Source organism: Thunnus thynnus, chromosome 7 (genome assembly GCF_963924715.1).
Source record: "Thunnus thynnus chromosome 7, fThuThy2.1, whole genome shotgun sequence".
Lineage (NCBI taxonomy): Eukaryota > Metazoa > Chordata > Actinopteri > Scombriformes > Scombridae > Thunnus > Thunnus thynnus.
This window is the reverse complement of record NC_089523.1, coordinates 18677660-18699111: the sequence shown is the minus strand read 5'-3', so window position 1 is coordinate 18699111 and position 21452 is coordinate 18677660. Positions and strand designations below refer to the sequence as shown.

General features: G+C 38.3%; 1 protein-coding gene across 1 annotated transcript; it reads left to right on the top strand.

The window, feature by feature from the left end:
- Positions 1-3232: 3232 nt before the first annotated feature.
- On the top strand, positions 3233-11137 carry ankk1 (ankyrin repeat and kinase domain containing 1). The gene is made up of 9 exons (XM_067595893.1): positions 3233-3598; positions 3873-4155; positions 4284-4435; positions 4753-4802; positions 6473-6628; positions 7868-7992; positions 8289-8322; positions 8845-9085; positions 10096-11137. Exons 1-9 carry the CDS (start codon positions 3414-3416, stop codon positions 11135-11137), a joined length of 2268 nt encoding a protein of 755 aa, XP_067451994.1. The 5' UTR covers positions 3233-3413.
- The last annotated feature ends 10315 nt before the right edge of the window (positions 11138-21452 follow it).

Here is a 21452-nt window from a genome sequence, read left to right as displayed (position 1 = left end):
GGGAACTGAAATAGGTGCAGTACACACATCAAAGTTGCTACACCATCAGGCACTCAAAGCCAGCCTGTAGCAATGGTAAATTTACAATTTAATTTACAATTAATTTACAGCGTGCTAAATGAGTTACATGACCTGTTCTGGCAGACCATCTAACTTAAAGGCACTATCTCATTTTAACTGAAAACAGTCTGTCTGTGCAGACAGACAGTGAGTATAATGCAAATAAAATAACTTCCTTCTTGCTGTCTGTTGAAAACAATAAGCATTTATTATTAGTAGAAATAAGGACAAAAGCATATAATCTCATTTTGTTTTCCCTGTGTCTCTGCATCTTAAACAGAGCAGGAAAAACAAGCCAGACTGACTGTAAGTGATTAGTAAAAGAGAAACGAGGCCCAGTGCTGGCTTGTGTCACAGTAGAAGCTTTATGCACACACAATGAATGCTTGAGCTTTGCCAGCAATGTTAAGTCTTAAAGTCAAATTCCAAACAATTTAAAGCAATTTACCCACCATTTTACAGATTTGAATGGTAACAAAGTACACCATGTCCTTATGAGTTTATTTTGACTTGGTGGTAATTTTCCCATTCATTTTCAACCCTTTTTGCAGGGGAATTGTTGCCACAAAGACACAATAAATTTGTGTCCTCCAGCTGACATTGCCTGATAACAGCAGAGTAGTCCCTATTGTGTCGGCACAATACTTTAGAAAGCTCTATCTATGCAACTTACCTTAGAATCACTTTGATATCACTTCCATTCACAGAGACCAGCTTTCATTTCAATCAGTGTCCAAACCATCCAGAGAGTCCATTTATCACAGAAAGGAATCTGCTGATAAGAATTACCTAGAAGAAAGAGTTACACTTCTAAAGAAAGACAATTTAAAGATTCCAGGAGGTCAAAACTTGCAAAAGTATAGTTGTACTGTAAGTGCTTTATAAATGTTACGGGTCATGACAAGCCTTCCTTAATTCTCATGAATTACAGTAGTTTTATTTCAGTTTTATTTTTGTTCCTTGAGGCAAATTCTGTTATATAGATTTAATGACTTTTCTCTCTGACTTCTTCTCTTTTTTCCCAAAGAAACTGTAAATGCTATTTTATAAATAGTAACACCCATTGTTTTTATTTTTTTACTTCCTCCTTGTGCATGTGTTATAAACCTAAACCCTATAAACCCGAAAGTCTGTGGTTGAGTGAGCTAGTGACTGACTGAGTGATGAGGTTACGCCATTGGTCAGCTGAATTCCGCCACTTCCTGTATCCATTTCATATTAAAAGCCCTCTAGCATTTCATACACTGTCCTGTCATATACTAGGGCTGCGTTTCATTAGTTGTTGACATGCTCTCGTTGACTTCCCCTTGGCACTTGTCCTCGGGGGAATCCCTGCTGCCATGACAAGTGTTGTTCCAGTTCTTTGAAAAACCCAAGAGAACTTTGCAAAATCAACCCTTTGAGGGCTGAGGGAGCGAGTGATCAATGATGGTCACTCAGCGCTGCAGATTAACCACTGTGCACTCATCATTTCCACTATGACATCAACGAGCTGCTGATTTACAGTATTTAAAACAGATGTCTGCTGTTCTTATGGTGTTATTTTTGGAAAGAATTTGCCTGATATACTCGGTTTAACATTTCTGTTCAATTTTCATTACCATACAAAGATGTGCTGTTTGGTTCTTATGATGTCTGCAGTTCAGAACAAAGACAGCATTTGAGGCTCATAAATCTTTTTATTATCTTAACAAAATTTCACATTGACAAAAGTACATTTTATAACAGGAAACCTTTATTTTCTTATAAATGAAATGCAACAATACATAAAAACTATTCAGCATTCTACAAACCCCAAAGCCTTAAAAAAGCCTTAATATGTGTAAATTGTATAATTGTCTGCACTGCTGAACCTTTTTTCTTTTTCTTTTTTCTTCTTTCAGTAAAACCTTTGGCATATATATCTATTGATGTTTATTATTGTTCAGTTTTGCAATAAATAAAATGAAAACAGATGTTTTTGATTGGAACAAACAAACTTTCTGAACAAACAATCTACAACTGTAAGTAACAATATCCAGATAATCAGAGTAATCATGTCAAAATTAAATGTTTGTCTTGCTAAGGAATTTGCTTTTTCTGCAATTACTTCACTAGGATGTTACAATTTCATGTTGCTGAATTGTGCTGTTTTGCACACCATTTTCACATGATAGTAATGTTAGGCGATGCAATAGTGTTTATGTTAATATGGTATTTAAGGGTCAGAAGAAGAGACGGGACCTCATTAGGTTGAAACTACTGACTGCAAAGGCAATTGCATTCCATTTACATCCCCCGCTCCTCCCCCGCTCACTTTCCCTCTGCTCTCCAAGTGGCCTCTGTGCTATTACGTCCTACTAAGTGCTGAGGGGAAGTGAATGAGAAGTGGAACAACTAATGGAACGCAGCCTAGGTTTTGACCTAATCTTGTTTGAACTTGCTGCTGAATTGTAAAGCACTTTGAGCTGCACTCTGTGCATGAAAGGTGCTATCTAAACTAAGTTCTTTCACTTATTCATTCATTTATTCATTCACTTCCATGGACATTACATTGATTTACATTAATTTCTTACTTTAACCCTAACCCTAACCACTACTTACCTTACCCTAACCCTAACCTTGGCAAGTCTTCACCCTAAAATTTAATGATTTACCTTATGGGGACTTGCTTTTTGTCCCTAAAAGGGAATCGAGTCCCCACGTTAGAAAGAATAGATTTATGTCCCCACAACACGATTGAATAACTTGTACACACACACACACACCCTGGTGTTAACCACAATTCTCAAACTCAAATTGCAGACCAGTGAGCCGTTCATCTGGAGCTGCTGGGGGTTAAGTGCCTTGTTAAAGTGCAGTTTGATAGAAGTCGATGGCTCATTTAACAGTTCATTTACTATATATACAGACCCAAATTACAATGGGTTTATCAACCATCATAAGTGATACTCCATCAGTGATGACTCCCTACATTCCTCAGGAATTGCTCAGTTTTCGATTCAGATGGAATGTGAGTCAATCCTGGAATTGGAGGGTTAAGTTAAGAAGGCATACACTATGCCTGGAAGACTGAAATATAGGTCAGCAGTACCGGTAGCTAAAAACCGGTTTTGCCACATTGCAGTGCAAACAGGTTCCCTGCCAAAACTCCTCCCACAGATCAACTATTTGTGAATCCACATGCCTTTCACCCAGCCAGCTGCCACTGATTCTAATGTGTATCCATGTTCTACAACTTTCTCTCACCCTGCGTGAGACAGCGAAGCTCCTGTGGTGCTACTGATCGATGTTGATCTGGAGGATAAACCCTGTTTATGTGTAGGATTAGACAGTGAGTGTGCTGTAGGGGGGCTTGTGTCAGAGAAGATCTCATGGATTGCCTTGATGGATCCCCCGGGCAGTTCAGGAACTTCAAGAAGGACGACTTTGAGGCCGACTGGATTAAAGTGGCAGAATGCAGATTTGGTCAGGTGTACCAAGTCAAGCTCAAGCTCTGGCGGGAAAAATGTGCCCTGAAAAGCTTTGATACAACCTTGTGTGCAAACAACTTTTACAGGTGGGACTTAAACTATGAAACATAGCACAAATTGCCTATAATCCTACAGTTAGATACAAGCAACTGCCTGAATTTACACCAATTTCTTAGCATATTGGCTAAATTGTGTACTAAATAATATTAAACTTAACAAAGATCTTTTGGTTTCATTAATCTTTGTATTCATTAGTATTACATGTTTGACAAAGGAAAAAATGTTCCCAGTGGTCAAAGTTTAAAATACCTATGTAATGCCCAAAGCTCCTTCACTGAAGATTATTTTTTTCCTTCACAGGAGAATAATTGATGAAGCATCCAACATAGCCGCAGTGAAATTCAAATACATCGTATCCATCTACGGCGTGTGCAGTGATGCAACTGCCATGGTGATGGAGTACATGAGTAATGGATCACTGAACAATCTCCTAGCCAGTCACACTTTGATGTGGCCAAAGAAGTTCCAGATGATTCATGAGGCATCCATGGGTATGAATTTCCTCCACAGCATGCAACCTCCACTTCTCCATCTTAACCTCAAGATGTCCAACATCCTACTAGACGATCATCTCCATGTCAAGGTCAGTGAAACTCATAGAAAACAGCATGATGAGTCTGTAAATGCTTACAATGATCTCTTGACATTTGTGAGCTCTGCTGAGTGATGTATGTTAATCCTTGACTAGTTCACAATACTCCATGCACAAAGATTTCAGATTTTGGTTTAATCCACTGGGAGGAGGGAATGAACAAGAAGTTATTCATGGAGCATCTGACAGCAAGAGGGAACATAAGTTACATTCCTCCAGAGACCTTCACTCAGTGCCCTGATCCTCCAGGAACTACCTTTGATGTTTACAGGTGACTTGCCAAGGTCATTTTTGAAAATTGCACCGTCAGAGTCACTTCTTTGTCTCTGATTCAGTGCACAATCCATAATTCACATAGTGTAACCTTGCTCTCTACTGTATATAATTTAACTCCATCACAAGTCACAGGGCCATACTCTATTTATTTTACCTGTGTCTGACTCACTCTTTCATACCCTTTATCTTTAAAGAATTATGTTTTTATAGAACAAAAACAATTTCATTTTGCACTGTCATTCATAAAAATGATCAGCATAGATAAAAATGGGAAATTAGGACTGAAGTTCTTCTTTCTGCTTTGATCTACAGCTTTGGAATTGTGATGTGGGAGATTCTGACACAGCAGAAACCGTATGCAGGTAAGAATTAATTCATTAGAAGTGCATCACAGCTTCAAATTAAATAGATGTATAGATGTTTCTTCAGCAAGGAGTCTGGCAAAGGTCATGCAACAAAATATTCTCACTTTAAACAACATATGAGTGAAGCTCTTTTCATCTAAGTGTTTCTTAGATTATTTTCACAATTGCTTTTGCACAGTGAAATGAATTTATGACACTTTTTCTCCCATGAGCAGTGGTGGAATTTTACTGACTACATTTACTGTGCTTAAGTACGAATTTCAGATACTGTACCTGTATTGTACTTGAGTATTTCCATTTTAATGCCACTTCATACTTTGTCTTCACTACAGTTCAGAGGGAAATATTGTTCTTTTCACTTCACTACATGTACTTGACAGCTATAATAAGCTTTACCAAACTATTTCATAAAAAATATATGATGATTGTAGTGCTGCCACCCCATTTAAAGGGCAGATGTTTGGCTTTTAAAGCAATATTGATGAAGCAGGACAGCAGGCAGGAGTATGTGCAAAAAAGGTGATGTTCTTAACTAAAATATTAATGAAACAGGCAAAAATGAACCTTGGAAAATTCAACAAAAATAAGCTAAGCAAGGAACAAACAAATCTGCAGCCTCACAGCAAGATATCACCTACTCTCTTCCCTCACTCATCACAGCTGACCAGTGACTGGTTTTTCACCTTCTCTGCCGCTTCTAACTGGAACATACCATCTCAGGTTATCATAGGATGAGCTAGACTGATACAAAACTTTCAAAGCATATAGAACAACATCGATGTAGAATTTCTCTGATACTGCTGACAATCACAATTTTCTATGGGGACACATGCACAGCCATGAGTGCACCAAATTACACAGAATGTAATTTACTACAGAACAGTTTTATCCTTCCTACGCAAACTTGACACAGCCTAGTGACTCTGACTTAGTGCACCTAATGACGCACACCTGTTGTCACTGTCACCGATTAAGCAGCATCTGCCTGACCATCACATAACTCTCAAACAACAATGACAGCAGGACTGAAATAACAAATTACAACATTGTGCCATTATTTGTGTAACATGACTGATACATTAACAGAAACATTGGACTGAAATTAGTGATTTTATACACAAAATACCAGTAATGTTGGAAACCAGGGTTCAGTGAAAAGGGACAGGAGCAACACACTTTTCACAATGTGCTTATATAATGGTTATGCATTGTTATAGATTAAACTAACAGTACACAGAGTTATTAAAATTTGCTCCACCTCAACAAACTACAACAGTGAAATTCTATCTAAATTCTCACATACTTACATACTTTTACTTAACTTAATATTTCAGTGTATGACATTTTACAGACTGCTATTACTACTTTTAATTAAGTACAGAATTCAAATACTTCCTTAAAACCTTCATATTAATTTAACTGTTCATGATCCTTTTCATGTAAAACCATTTCCCTAACCAAAATATTTAATGTTTAACTTACCTTAACATAACCATAACCTAAACGGCCACATGACAAACTGGTAAAAATGTTGCATAAAATATGTAATGCTGTCACATGATTTTGTAGTGGAGGAAGAATATTCTCATAAACACACAATATAATTTGCTTGCCCCATTGACAAAATGTTTTGAATCTCCTGTCTGGCGTCTGTTCTGTGGACCCAGGGAGCAGCATGACCACAGTGCTCTTACAGGTGTCACATGGTAAGAGACCCTGCATGGAGATGTTTCCCGAACAGAAGCCACAAGAGTGTGATCAGATGATCAGCATCATGAAGCAGTGCTGGGACCAGGATCACAGGAAGAGGCCCCAGTTCTTAGGTGCAAATGCTTAATTGCTGAGTTGAATTGTTTTCAGCCAACTTTCTAATTTGTATTTAAAGCTTGCGAAGGAACTGTAACTCTTGAGGTCATTCACTGAGTTCCCAAGAGCTACTGAGTTGTGGCTTTAACAGAAAAAAGCTGACTGTCCAAATGCACTGTGATGAAAAAGAGCAGTACTCTTGAGGCAGATAAGATTTAGTGGTGTTATAAGACCTGTTCAGTGGTCCATGTTAATTAAAATCTTCTATACACAAGACACACGTTTGAATAGAAATCAAATTTTCTAAGCTCCAGCAATAATGACATGAGACCAGAATTTTAAGGGCTTTTTAAGGATTTTAATTATTATATCCTGAATCAGCCCTTAAGATGCAACAAAGTACTTGTGGGAAAGGATCATAGTATGCACTAATATCTTGGCTGCATCCATTGAGAGATGATTTGTCACAATTGTCTAAATGTCATGTTTAATTGCTTTTGTCATTTTAACATCTCATTAAAATTAATATTTGAGTCTGAAATGTTGCTGAGATGTGCTGTAACTATATGAATTATTTTCCCTTTATGAGAATGTCAACATCGGGTGAACATGTTTTTTTCTGTAAAAATGACTGAGGAAAAAACGAGAGTGTCAAGGAAAAAACAGACATTTTGATATCCTGTTGAAACATTAGTGTTTTAATATGTAGCCATGAAAGACATTTGGCACTTGTCCCTCTTTTGATCCACATGGTGTAGGTACCAGTTCTTTAGATTTTTGCACCAAGAAGATGAGCACAAACAAAATAGAACGAACGAGTCGCATTTTCCCCTTGGGCCTTGTCTGTTATTATTATCAAGCCAATAGTCAACAAGTAGTCATGTGTTCACTCAGTGCATGTAATGCCCGAGTGAAATGCATACATTCCAATGAGATCAAATTATTTACACAAGTGGATCACCTTTGTTTGGACAAGCTCTTATGGCTTGAGAAATCATGTTAATGAATATAAATTGGTGTCATGTTTATTCATACACAACAGCTATTCCAATGTGAGATGTTCTCAAAAACTCAGTGCTATAGTATTATTACCGTATCTATGAAAGAATTTACCCGTTAGTCATGCATGACGGTTCGTTCTCTGTAGTGTTACAATTATGAAAAGCTCCCACTGGGTTTTAGAGCTGCAAGCGTAGGAATACATTTGTGTAATTAGGCAAATTCAGAACAGTTCCTGACTGCTGTTTTGTTTGCAGACATTGTGAAGAAAACGGAGGCTCTGAGTGAAGTCCTGAAGATCCCAGGACCAATCCAGTGTCACAAAAATGGTGACAATAGACAGGAATCAAATTACCCCTGGCTGGTTTCTCCCATACATAAAGTTAGTTCTGCTTGAAACATATATTTCATGATACTATAGTAGTAAGGTGTATGTTCTTCAGCACAGAAAGAGAAAAGTACACACAAATACTTTGCAATATTCTGTGCAGACAGGGCATATTATGTATCCAGTCATTAACACAGTGGCTGTTCAACTGTTGAGTCATTCATACCCTTTAACGTCCATTCTCACAAACTGATTGATATTAATGATGTGCATATTAGTATTAACCACTGAAGACTGATGTCACAGCTAATAACTTTTGAAGTATTTTCTTTCTTTCTTTTCAATTTCAGATTGCTTTGCCTGAGATGCCTGACCTTCCCTCAGGTAAATACATGGGAAGAGAAGGATGGGAAATTGTGTTCAATGCAGTATAAAGCCCGGAGGCCTGACATTTAAAAAGTGCTATTTACAGTGCTGTCACATTTTTAATATTACCTTTAGTACTGAGAAGCAGAGTCATATATCAATGTAAGAAAGAGAATAAAAGAAACATTCAGCTTTTTGGATCCTCCCTCTCTGAAACATTAGAATAGATTATTGAAGAGATGATTCACAATACATTCTTATTGATCCTTTTATTGCAACTTTCCCTTAAAAATAAAAAGTATTGGTGCACTTGTTCAAACACTAATGCACAAAATAACAATTTCACAGTAGCAGAAAATATTGACAAGGTTAAAATGCCTCCAGAAAGTGACTTTGACTTTCTGCCATTATGTACCTCACAATAGAATGAGTAAACTCAACTTTGATGAAGCAAAATTCATAAAACATAGTTCCTGTAACCTATATTCACAATTTCTTTTTCTTTTTCTCTCAAATAATGCCCTTTGCTTTCATTTTCAGATGACCAACATGGCAAGGATGGCATTCTCTCCCTCCTGTCAAAGAAGGACTTTGGTAGTTTCAGACAGTCAGTGAAAAGAGAGCACGTATGCACACAGTTTTCAGGTAGAAAGAGCCTCCTGCACTTCACAGTAGCCAGCGGGGATGCAGAGAGTGTCAAGCATGTCATGAGCCTGGGTGCTGAAGTCAACTGTACCACTGCCAGGGGTTACACTCCTCTTATTATTGCCGTTCTGCACAGGTGTGTATAAGGAAACACATACTACTTATTACAACTTACATAAGAAAATGTTTTGTGCCAGCAGCTGGCTATCTTGAACATGTCTGCAGCTCTGAGGCTAACCAAATTTATTTCTGCCTATCAGTTCAAAGTAAAAGGAATAGTTCAACATTTTGGGGACTATTCGCAGAGAGTGTTGTGGGAATTTCTGTACATTATTGAGAACAAACACAACAACTGTCTTTCTGGTATTTATTCTCGTATTTATTAAAGCATTTGCACATGGGCTCAAACTACGGCCAAGAGCAAAAAATTCCTTTCAGTATCCCCATTCTTATACAAGTAAGTGAGCATGTAAAGGCAGGATTGTTTCACAACAGTTTCTTGAGAACTTGCATACAGTTCCTGTTTTATCAAGTTCAAACCAGGACTGTGGTTAGGGTGCAGAGGGAGTAACCTATCTATAACCTTCCATCACAAGAAAACAGCATGTAGACACTAAGGTTACACAAGGTCAATCCAACAAACAGACAGAATGAACTTGCATTTTTCCACATCAAAAGTTAGATGAGAAAATATCTGTTGCCACAAAGTACTCTTTATTTATTTGTTCTACATAAAAGGATAAGAGATTCTGACTGTTGATCTGCTAGCGCTAATGTTAGCTGTTGGTCGGTGAGTGCAGTCAAGTCAGTATTTAGTAGCCAACAATTTCAGTTTGTAGTTTGGCTAATTTATGAAATAAATGTTGATACAGCTTATAAAATTAAAAAAAGTAGACGTACGCTATCAGCTTTGATTCTGCTCGTTAATGTATTTGGGACAATCGGGTGTAGGGAGGTTGTGGTGACGGGACATTTTATGTTTTAAAGTGGAAGCAGAGGGGCACTCTGACTCAAACCCTGTTGCAGACATGAGAACGGTATTGATGTTCTCATTTAACTCTCAGCAAAAAAGTGAACATTTTTATTTCCTGAACTATTCCTTTAAATGTTACATAGTACACTAAATATGAAACCTCTATTTTACAGGCTTCATGACATCATCCCTTTGTTGCTGGAACATGGGGCGGATGCCACCCAGGGAGATGAGGACCAGTGGACAGCGCTTCATTTTGCTGCTCAGAACGGTGATGACAGGACTCTCCGTCTTCTGCTGGACAAAGGAGCGGTGGCAGATGCCCGTGAAAAAGCCGGTTGGATGCCCCTCCACCTGGCCTGCCAGAACGGACATGAAACAGTAGTCCGCCTGCTGCTTTCACGACTGTCAGGTGAAGCAGTTGGGGAAAGGGAGAAGGTACAAGGGAGGACGCCGCTCCATCTAGCTTCCGCTTATGGGCATCTGAATATTGCCAAGCTCCTCCTTTCTCAGGGAGCAGATCCCAACGCCAATGACCACTCTCTCTCCACTGCTCTTCACTTATCAGCTGACGAAGGCCATAACAGATTAGTCAGACAGTTAGTGAAAAGCGGGGCGAGTATTGACAGTGCAGACAGCAGAGGATACGCTCCACTACACCTGGCAGCTCTGAGGGGTCATACAGGCATATGCAGGCAGCTATTGTCAAACGGGGGCAGCCCAGAATCCAGGACCCTCCAAGGCTGGACTCCCATGCACCTGGCTGCCCTGAGGGGACATGAAGCCACCGTGGATCAGTTGCAGTGTCAGGGCGGTTGTGTGAACGCTAGAGGTGAGAATGGATGGACCCCGCTCCACCTAGCCTGCCACCAGAGCGAAGGAGAAGTGGTGGCAAAGCTCCTGGCAGCCAAAGCTGATCCGAATGTGACAGAGGACAGTGAAGGATGGACACCACTACATGTAGCCTGTACCAGTGTTAGTTTCCCAAGTGTCCTCCACTTGATATCATATCATGCAGATGTGAATGCAGTAAACTCAGGAAAGGCGACACCCTTACACCTGGCCGCCCAGCATGGTTGTGTGCCTATTGTGAAGGCTCTACTGCTGAATGGAGCAGACAAGACTCTGCTGGACTCTTCTGGATCCACAGCCCTGAAGGTGGCCCAGAGGTGTGAAAAATTGGAAATAGTCCAACTATTAGAGAAAGGATGTTGACCATGACTCTAGTTTTGGCGAGAGCAACATGAACAGAAACATTACAGTACAATGAAAATGTCAGTGGCACAGCTGGAATAATATCCTCCCTTTGAGTAGGACCCTTAAGCTACTTAAAAGCAGGTTTTGAATGGATTTTTAAATGTTTTATTATTTTTAGAAATGTACAATTATAGCTCCATTATTACATTATACACACACTTAAAAGTAAGATTCACAAGTATACTCAAGAATACTGTGAAATTTAATTTCCTCTCCATTTTTCATAAATTTATTTCCTAAAAAATCTAATACTATGCAATTTAGAATTTCTACATCATTATATAATCAACATGTTCTTTGATTTACAAATAAATGAACTTTTGGCCTAGTTTTGCCAGTAGCTACCTTTCTTTATGTTACAACAGAAGTAGCATATAAGTCAATTTTCTGATGCCAAATCAAGCATTTCTAATGAAAATAGTGACATAAAGTCTGTAAGATTCGACAGGGTTGTAGTGGAAAATAGCAGTGAGCTAACACATGGGGTCAGAATCAGGTGAAGTAGACTATAATGATAAAACACATATCGAGTCTTCTCTTTGAACCACCTTGCTGGCTTCTTATATGTGAATTGAATCAATGTTGCTGCCACATGTGGATGAAAATGAAAATATAAAAGAGCTGCTGTTATAATGACTTATAGAGGCATTAATTTGATTAAACCTGTCGCACTTTATGAGGGCACTGTGTGTCTAATAATCTGGTAAAAAATACAGATGACAGAATTAGATCCATGATTACTGTTATTGGCACCATTTAAATCTTTCTGCAGCACATTTCAAATTATAAATGTATAAATGCATTACAGGAAGGCAAAGGGGATCGTAGAAGATACCTCTGATTATCAGTCATTCCCTGCAGACTGTAGACAGCACTGCCCAGCTTATGCAACAGTCATTTACCACAGTGACACCTCATTAAATTGAAATGAAATGCATGGATTGTGGAACTGTATTGATCTACATGTTCACAGGGTTTTCCTTGGAACTGCAAGTGACCGACTCTGATGGTGGATTGGGAGTCGAGCTGCATCAAATTACTGTAAATCAACTGAGCAGAGTTAAGTTGGACTCAAACTGGGCTGAGTTTGAGGTTTTCTAAAAGCACAGCTGCCTCTGTCTGTTCACATAATAACATATTAAACAGATACAAGCACTTTTTTTACCCTCTGCTTTTGCTCTAGTAAATTCAGTATCAAAAAGCTAGTCTCAATAACTTAATGTGAATTTCTTGTATTTTAGCAGTTTGACTTTTAAACATGTTTTTTTTAATGCATTCTATGTTTGCTATTGTCTTTCTTTCATGCTGTGTTTATTGTGTTGTACTACTGCTTTGCAAACAATTTCCCTCTGGGGACAATAAAGGTATTGAGTCTTGAATCTCGAATCTACATAAAACTATTCCACTGATGAAAAGTAGTTAAAATGAGCAAATGCAGACTTAGACAAACATCTAACCTCAAGTACCTAACTAGCCTAAGCTGAGTCTAGTGGACTCACAATTAAACATATACACTAGAAAGCCTTCTCTTTAAGTAGTCTCACAAAGTGCTTAGGTTACTTTAACAGTTTAAGTCTTTGGTCATGTGTTTTTCCCTGTGACACTTGCACTCAATTAATTTTTTCATCATCATCATTTCTTTAGACAGCTATCAGGAAGCTGCACTTGCTCAGGCTGCCTTAGAGCCTTAGATTACGATAAGCAAAACCCTGATTTATATTGACATACTGTATGGCTTATATCACAAAGTAAATTATCTGCTGACCCTGCTCTCACTATATTTTATCTACCAGAGTTTGAAAAGCAGCTATCACATTATGAAATGAAGCTCTCTGGAAGGGCACCGTAAATTCCAGGTTGGGTAGGATGATTGATATTTGAATGTGCCCTTTTTATGGCAGCAACTCCTATATGAAATTCATGAAGCCTTCAATGTCTTAAAAATTGGAAGCAAAGCACATTTATGTGATTGTTATTTACAGTAAACAGTCTGGTGATGATATAACAGATGGGAATGACACGCATCTGTGGAATCCACAGAGCTGTGTCATTGTCTAACCTGTCTAACGGCGTTTTTGTCTTTCTAATGATCGACTGAAACAAGCCTTTGTGTTTAACCAGACTGTTGTTTGTAATGTCAGTTGCTGAAACATTAAACTCACTTTTCCAACATCTAATCAGACCTACCGAAATCAATGGTGCTGCTCCAACCTTTTTACCCATACGGTGACACATCGGATACCTTCTATTAGCCAGTAATTGGGTTTACAGGCGCCTAAACTAATTTCATTTTCCAACACGGAGATAAGCAGGAAGAGGATAATGTGATGTAAGTTGCTGGTGCCACAAACGCTAAGGGAAGAAAGAGGAGAGCTGTAATGTGTTTTATTTTCTTAAATTAGTGGAGACACAATGTTCTGCTATATTCTTTAATAACTGTTTCTGTATTATATTTATATTTTTCATAAAAAAAATATAAATTACTTAATGAAAGGCTTTGAAATGCTACTCCACTTTATGCTCTTGTTTATGTTTTGCACAATGTAATAATATCAACTTGTACAATTCTTTTAAACTAAATTAAAGAGAAACATTGCTTCATAATTGCTTCAAGTGAAGTCAATAACTGTGGTTCAGTATGACTAGAATACAACCCACCACGGTGTATTTCCACCTACTCAAATTAGAGATGTGTTGCTGCATCCAAAGGCTCCAAAGGCTTTCCTGTAAAACTCATCAGGAGTAATTTACATATGTAATAGTATTTTCAACAAGTTACACAATTCGATCATTTGGATATGGGTCTGCAATGAATGAGCTGTTTAATCTCGTTGTCTGATGTTACCTAAACTTCTATACACTGTGCAGCCTGTTTACCCAAGCTTGAGAGGAGTCTGAAGATGTTGTATTTGCATGAGGATTTAAACATTTATTTCTTTTGTACCAAGATCAAACAACCCTGACACACTGTTAAGAAGGTCTGTCTGACACTCACAGCTCTCGTCTTAATGATAGGATGTAATCTGGCTACTTATCGGTATATTTAGCTTCTCAGAGGAGAGCCATTACATGCTCTCTGCAGAGCTCCCCCTGGCAGGGTTAAACTCACCATTGAGCTGTGCCCTGTGGTGTTAAGCAGCTGCAATCATGACTATTACAGCTGTGTCTATTGACCCAGGTGTGCCATCTCAGCAGGGCCAAGCAGGCATCTAGGCGGGCATCTCTGGTCCTTGCCTTGGTAATTGATTGAGTGATCCATCAAGTCTCCTGAGGGGTGATTTTTTTTCCAGAGTGATGATATGGAAAACATTTTACGCCCCTGTCATCTCTTAGCGACCTCTCACTTCATAATATGACAGTGGAAAAACACCCCAGGTCAGTCTCTCTTAATCCCTAAGGTTGTTGCTTGCTGTTGTGCAAGTGACTGTTCTTTTTCACTGCAGTGAAACTCCACTTAAAATTAAAGCGTTTTTCTTTCTCACCACAGAAACACTTCGAACAACTAACCTACAAAAAGACACAACACACATTGCCTCTAGATAGATATTCTTTATTATTTCTTTGAGTTTTTTAAAATGATATTCTATTCCTAGGAAGCAGAATTTATTAAGTATAAGTATAAGCTATTGAACTATTCCCACTGAATGGCCTTGTTTTCTCCAGTGTATTCTTATTATCCTTTCGTTGGTGTTGTTGTGTCCCTGTAAAATGATTAATGGCGTATCTCACTGCTATCTCCCTAGTTACTCTGTAACTTTACACTATTTGAATACACTATACAGTACACTTTGCATAGTTTGGCAGTGTCTCACACTGGGGAGGACTGTATTCCCATATCTGCTAAGATAAATGGCTGGTAAAAGAAATCATAAAGTCCATGAGTGCAATTTCATGCTCCCCTGTCACTCTTTCATTTTATCTTTGACAATGAAAATTATTTAGGTCTTTTATAACAAGTTATCCATAGCGACTCTGAGAGGATGTAAGGATTTGGCAACTGTTTCATTTTTTTTTATCCTCAGAATCATTTGTGGGTCAAAGAATCTTAAATTCCTGACTACATTTAAGTGAAAAGCCATTTTGAACACTAACTCTATACAATATCATATAGTTATTAGGCTAGCAACAATAACGTTAGCAGCCATAATGCAGAGCGGTCCTCTGAAGTTGTGGTTCAAAGTGTCGTCTGTGCAAACTTGCAGGAAAGTTATTTTTGGTTGTCAGACAAAGCAAAAGATTTGATGATTGCTTTGTGTGCAGCACTGCCCCTGCACAATTTCACATAGTGCATGAGTTCCTTGTGTCCTGTCTCAAAAGCTCTAATCAAATTTAATGGATAAGTTATAAAAAAAGTGTAACAGAAATAAAATATAGCACAAGTACACAAGTGATATAGCTTACTATAAAACATGTATTCTCCATATAGCTTATTTGTTTATTATTTGGCCTTAGGCCCTTTGGGTATTCAATTGAAATAATAGTTTCTGCAATACAGTTACACTTGCATGTGTTAGGCTCATGTTAGGCTCTAGTTCTCTGTTGTCTCCAGTTATGTTAAGTGCAATTTGCACATTTTCAATTTGCGTCGAAAAACCTGAGTGGAAACACTACAAAATTTAATTAAAAAGTTGTGTGAGGTGGAAATGTATTGAAAAAGAAATGCAACAGGCATGTTACTTAGACATCACCTAAGCTTCGAATGAAGAAATGAAAACATCAGATCTATGTGGAGTGATGAGGAGACTGTGATGTTCCTCCAAGTAAGACATGAAACAAACATAAGCCAAGCATAAGGTTCAATGACTGTGAAATGATCATTGATAGTTATAGTAGTATGGTGGTCAGATTTCTAAATTAAAACCTTAATTAGCTGGTGAAGGCAGTCATTTCTTTGTAGCTTTTGATAAGCTACAAAGAAATGAACATTGTGTGTCATTATGATTATGAATATCATTTGAAAGTTATTTTCAGGTTTTCTTCCCCAAGACTGTGATAGAGTCATGGGTTAGGCGATTATGGAACTTTTTAATTATGCAAGATTAACTACTAAGTGTTCATGACTCAAGAGAAGCATGTTTTCAATCTCTCAATTCAGGAGATGGATTTTCTGTCAAAATTCAAATTGTACAAGTGAAATATTCTGAAATTAATGTTTTATCATAAACAAATAAGAACTACATTTTACATTTCAATTAAAACCAACCTTATGAATGTGCCCCATGTATCTTGCCTCAGACCACTGGTATTGTATGTTAATGTATTACTATAGTTGTGTTTTCAGTCTCTAAATTTCTTTGTTCACTAACTTTATCATGAGTAAATGAATAAAGAGAAAAAGAAAAGTCATGCAGGGCATTACAGGAACTTTGTAGACCAGCCAAAGATATATTGCCCTTGTAGAGCAAAGAGCACAATTAAGTCCCGCCCACCCCAGAGGGGAAAACAATTCATTGCTCTCCATTGACTCTGTATTGCGTGAAGGTGCCTCCTTGTCACTTACATCTGCCAGCAAACAGAAAAATGCCTAAAAACTGCTGTGTGGGGGGATGCGCTACCAACAGAGTAAAGAACCCAGAACTAAGTTTTTATAAGCTGCTGAACTGAAAAATTGAGCCTTTAAGAAGAGAAACGTGGATACAGGCAATAAGACGTGAGGCATCAGCAGGAAGAAAGGGAAAACTGTGTGATCCTGACACTGAGTATGCCTAGCTGTGCAGCAAGCATTTTGTCTCTGGTAAGTCAAATATTCAAATGTCAGTTTTAGGCTAACTATATTTCTGTAAGTTAAGCTAAAGCATTTTGACAGTATGCAACCAGTATTATAGTGAAATGTGGATAAATCAGAAAGCTCTGCAGTATTATGTTTGCAAGCAATCAAGATAAGGAGAAGGAACACTGAGATAGACCGACAATACTGAGTTTGTCAATATACCTTTTACTCTCTGGTACACATAGGGTGCTAAATTATTCCTCTGACATGCTGAAATCTAATGTTTTTAGCTAGCTACAGGCATTATGTTAGTGTTTCAGCCTTTGGTTGTATATTATGGTGCTGATGGTCTTTCCCCTCCAATGGATGTGGTTTTCGGAGTATGACACATTGTGCTCTCTGTCTACTGGAGATCATAATATCATAACGTCCAAACACTTCTCTCCTTGGACAAACTGCCAGGAGGACTGAACTGACAGTGAATTAAACACCATTCAGATATGTATCTGTTTCATTTCCTCTTGCCTTCACCCCATGTCCTTCAGGCTTCAACAAAGATTACACCAAACCTCTGCAGATGAACAAGAATTGTTTGATCACAAGCCTCTTCTTCCCTTGAAACAACACCCCTCCAAAACCATCTGTTAATGCTGCTGCTCCTGCTCACTTCCTGTCACTTTCCAACAGGCTCCTCAGTCACTTTTGCATTATGTAGTACAAGTTATGCATGGCATGCAGGCATGTCAAACAGCATGCACGCAGGCACACAAATTTACTGCACTGTATGAGATGGGACAGCATTTAAAAATACTGTATATGATGACACAGCATGATTCAGCTAAGCTTAAGAATTTGATGTGTTTCAAGGATCGCACTGCAGCCCCCATTGGGGAAGGATTTATTGTGAATATCCCACAACAAAAAGTTAAAGGTGCCTTCACCTTGTTATAAAATCATAATTGCCCATGATGGTTCATTTTATCTGTGTTGATAAGTGGCCTACTTTACCTTTATCTATAATCCTGAAAGGTCATACAGGCTACACTTTCGAATTTCCAGAAAAATTGGGTCATATCTCTTTCAAATGCACCGCTGAACCCTCCCACTTTGATATTCTTAGCAGCAAGGTAGAAAATATGAATTGAGAGTAGGTTATCTGTATTAGCCTTTCCAGACTCCTTCAGCCCAGTCATATAGCCGGGATCTAGCAGAGAAAATGAATCAATACATTCAATGCAAGTGTAGATTAAGGTGAGAATGGAATTTTCAGACTATTGGAAAGAGTATAGAGTATTTAATAAAGCAATGCTTACACCGCCAGTGTAGATATAATGCATTCTAAAACATTTCTTCAACATTTCCAGTATTTAGGATGATAAACCTAACATACTTTTCAGTACCTTATATTTGTGGGAAAAGGCTCATTCAGTTATTGGTGATAAATCTCTCTATCTTTCTCCCTCTTTGCCTTTGTATCAGGATGTCATGATAAATCACACACTCTTAAAAGATAAGGCTGGCGATTTTCTATATTTTTCTTATTGTCAGCAAATCTTACATGCAGCGCCAAACCAACAATAAAGTCATCATATTTACAGGTACTGCGTTTATATACAAAGTCTGATATATTGTATTCCTCTGTGCTAAATGTGTGACCTCCGTTGTTGTCCAAAAATGATTAAAATATGTTAATGAGCCACACTGCTGCACTGGGTGACATGTTCCTTTGTCCCTGAAGAGAGTGGTTATCGTAGCTTGTTTAGAAACGGCTCCAAAGAGTAATAACAGCAATAAGATGGTATATAGAAAATCGCCAGCCTTATCCTTTAATGAGTGTCAAGTATCTGTGATGCCTGGGCTGCAACAATGTTAAAGTGGTCTCTTGACTATGGAGCAAAATTATGCTAAGATGCTGGGAGTATGATAGGATGTCGAATAGCCCAAGGCTGAGAATTGCTTTTTAAATTTGGTTTTGTATACTGAAATCCTCTTACATGGTAAATGGACTGCATTTATACAGCGCCTCTCTAGTCTTACCAACCGCTCAGAGCGCTTTACAGTACATGCCAACATTCACCCATTCACACACACATTCATAAACTGATGGCAGAGGCTGCCATAGAAGGTGCCAACCTGCTCATCACGAGCGATACAGTACTTCTTATCCAAAGCGCCCCACAATGTTTCTATGCCAACCCATTCAAACACACACTCACACACAGATAAAACAGAAGCAATTTGGGTATCATTATCTTGCCTAAGGACCCCTTCAACATGTGGACTGGAGGAGCCGGGGATCACACCACTGACCTTCTGATAGGCTGATGACCCTCCCTACCTCCTGAGCCATAGCCACCCTGTTGAGGTTGAATGCATAAAGTATTAGGAACCTTTTCTGATGTTAATTTGCAGCCTGTTGTGTTAAAATTTTATTTGTGATCAGGAAATCAATGAAGAAGAAGAATGTGTGACCTCCTCCTTGACTCACACTCAAGTGGAACAGAGTGGAGTCAAGTGGGAAGAGAAACTAAAAAACACCATTAAATGCTGTTACCACTGCCTTTGTGAATTTGCCTTCTATGCACTATTGTGTTGATTGTGTGATTTCAGAAAAACCGAGGACATGGTTCCTAGTCATCACAACACACCCCCATCACCATAAGAAAATTTGACACCAAGAGACACCAAGTGTCTCTTCTCTAAGATTTTGTTTAAAAACTATGAGGAGTTTTTGTATTTCTGTACATTCTGAACATTTTATATCCCAACATCAAGGTCTGAATGCAGTTTCAAAGCTTTCTTCACACTACCAGCAATAACATTCTGATGGAGATATATTGAATATATTTGATATTTGTTTTTGTGGGGTTTTTATGCTCTACAATTATTTGAATTTAAACATATTGGGTCCAAAATCACTCTATAAGAGCCTATAAAATGCAAGTGTATAGTGCAGTGTAGGTTCAGTAGAGAGACACAAATCTTGGCTGGGCCCATGTTCACCAACACTTACAGGTAGGCTAGGCTAGACTAGACTACAACTTACATGGTCACAGAAATTATCTTAGAGTTATCATTCAGACCTTTTAGCATCTTGCACAGTGAGACTTCTTATCATTTTAAAGTAAAGCTCTCCTTGTCTACCCCTCTGCTTGCTACAGTGAGTTTTACTTCATAAATCATAAATTGCAGAACTTAGTTAATTGTGCCTTTTGGGCACCATTCTGGTATTTGGGTTTTATTTATGTTGTCTTTGTGCTGTTTTTAGAAATGTAGTTATTAATATTTGCCACTCATTTGGACCAAAGGTCACTAATACATAGTTTGTATAACAAAGAAAAATATGGATCAGCAAAGATTTTTAAAAATGTATCTTTTCATTTAATGTTGATGTTGCCTTTTCAAAATACATGCAGTATTATGATATTAAGTGGTTCTGTAATGACCTTCTTGAAATATTTTAATGTCAAAAACAATCTCACTAACTAAAAAATTAAATAACTACTCAAGAAGTACATAAATAAAGCTAAACAACAACAACAAAAAAAAATAGGATGTATTTCTATTTTTGTGGGTCAGCTGCAGCACTCCAATGCTTTTCCTGTTTCATGATTGTAGAGGGGAAGAGAGGAAAGGAGTGGAAGGAGGGGTGTGCAAAAGCAGAGAGTGGAAGGCATTAAACAAGGCTAAAGTGGAGACGGAGAGTGAGAGAGGGAAGGACTCATCTCCACCAAGAATGTGATTATGACTATCTGCATCAAGAGAGCTCTCCAATCTCTCACTTTCGCTCCCAGCACAATTAACAACACATCCCACTGCTCCTATACCAAACCCAGGCTTATGATTTGATAGATTGTGTTAAGATTTGGATTGATGCTCTGCCTAAGGGGATAAATGATTACAAATGACTCTGGCCCATCTTCACAGACCTACACTAAAGCAGGGAAGAGCCAGGTGGAATCAGGGTAGAAAGTGGAGGAAAGGGGAAGTGGGTCGAGTTGAAATACTCAGCTCAGTGAACATCACTTCAGTCATTTGCTTTCAACATCATACTGTCATGCATATCAAGCCAAGTTTGCAGAATCAGAGAAGAAACGAGACATGAGGCATATCCAATCGATCCAATCATATCAATTGCAACATTTTCCTTGTCTTACAATTCCCCGCCTCTGGGGCACACTTTGAGATTAAACGACCTTCATGTTTTGAAGCCTTACTGTGTTCTTGTTTGACACTTTTAACTTGCCTTCACCATGCAATTGATTTGCTGGTGCTACTGCGGAAGAGGGACTGTTCCCTCCCTAATGGCGCCATCATGACTGGCACTGCTTCATCTCTTCAAAAGATGCAAACGATTTAGTGTGAATACAGATGAACAGGTACACCATAATCACCATGCATCTTGATGAACATCTTGTGACGTTATGTGAATAATTTTGGAGTGTGTGACTTACATCAAGTTGGAAATATTCAATGCAGATATAAATCCACAAAGAAATTGATTTTGGAACACCAAGCTCAACAATGGTAAGTATTTAAACCTTTTAATGCATTTGGATCAAG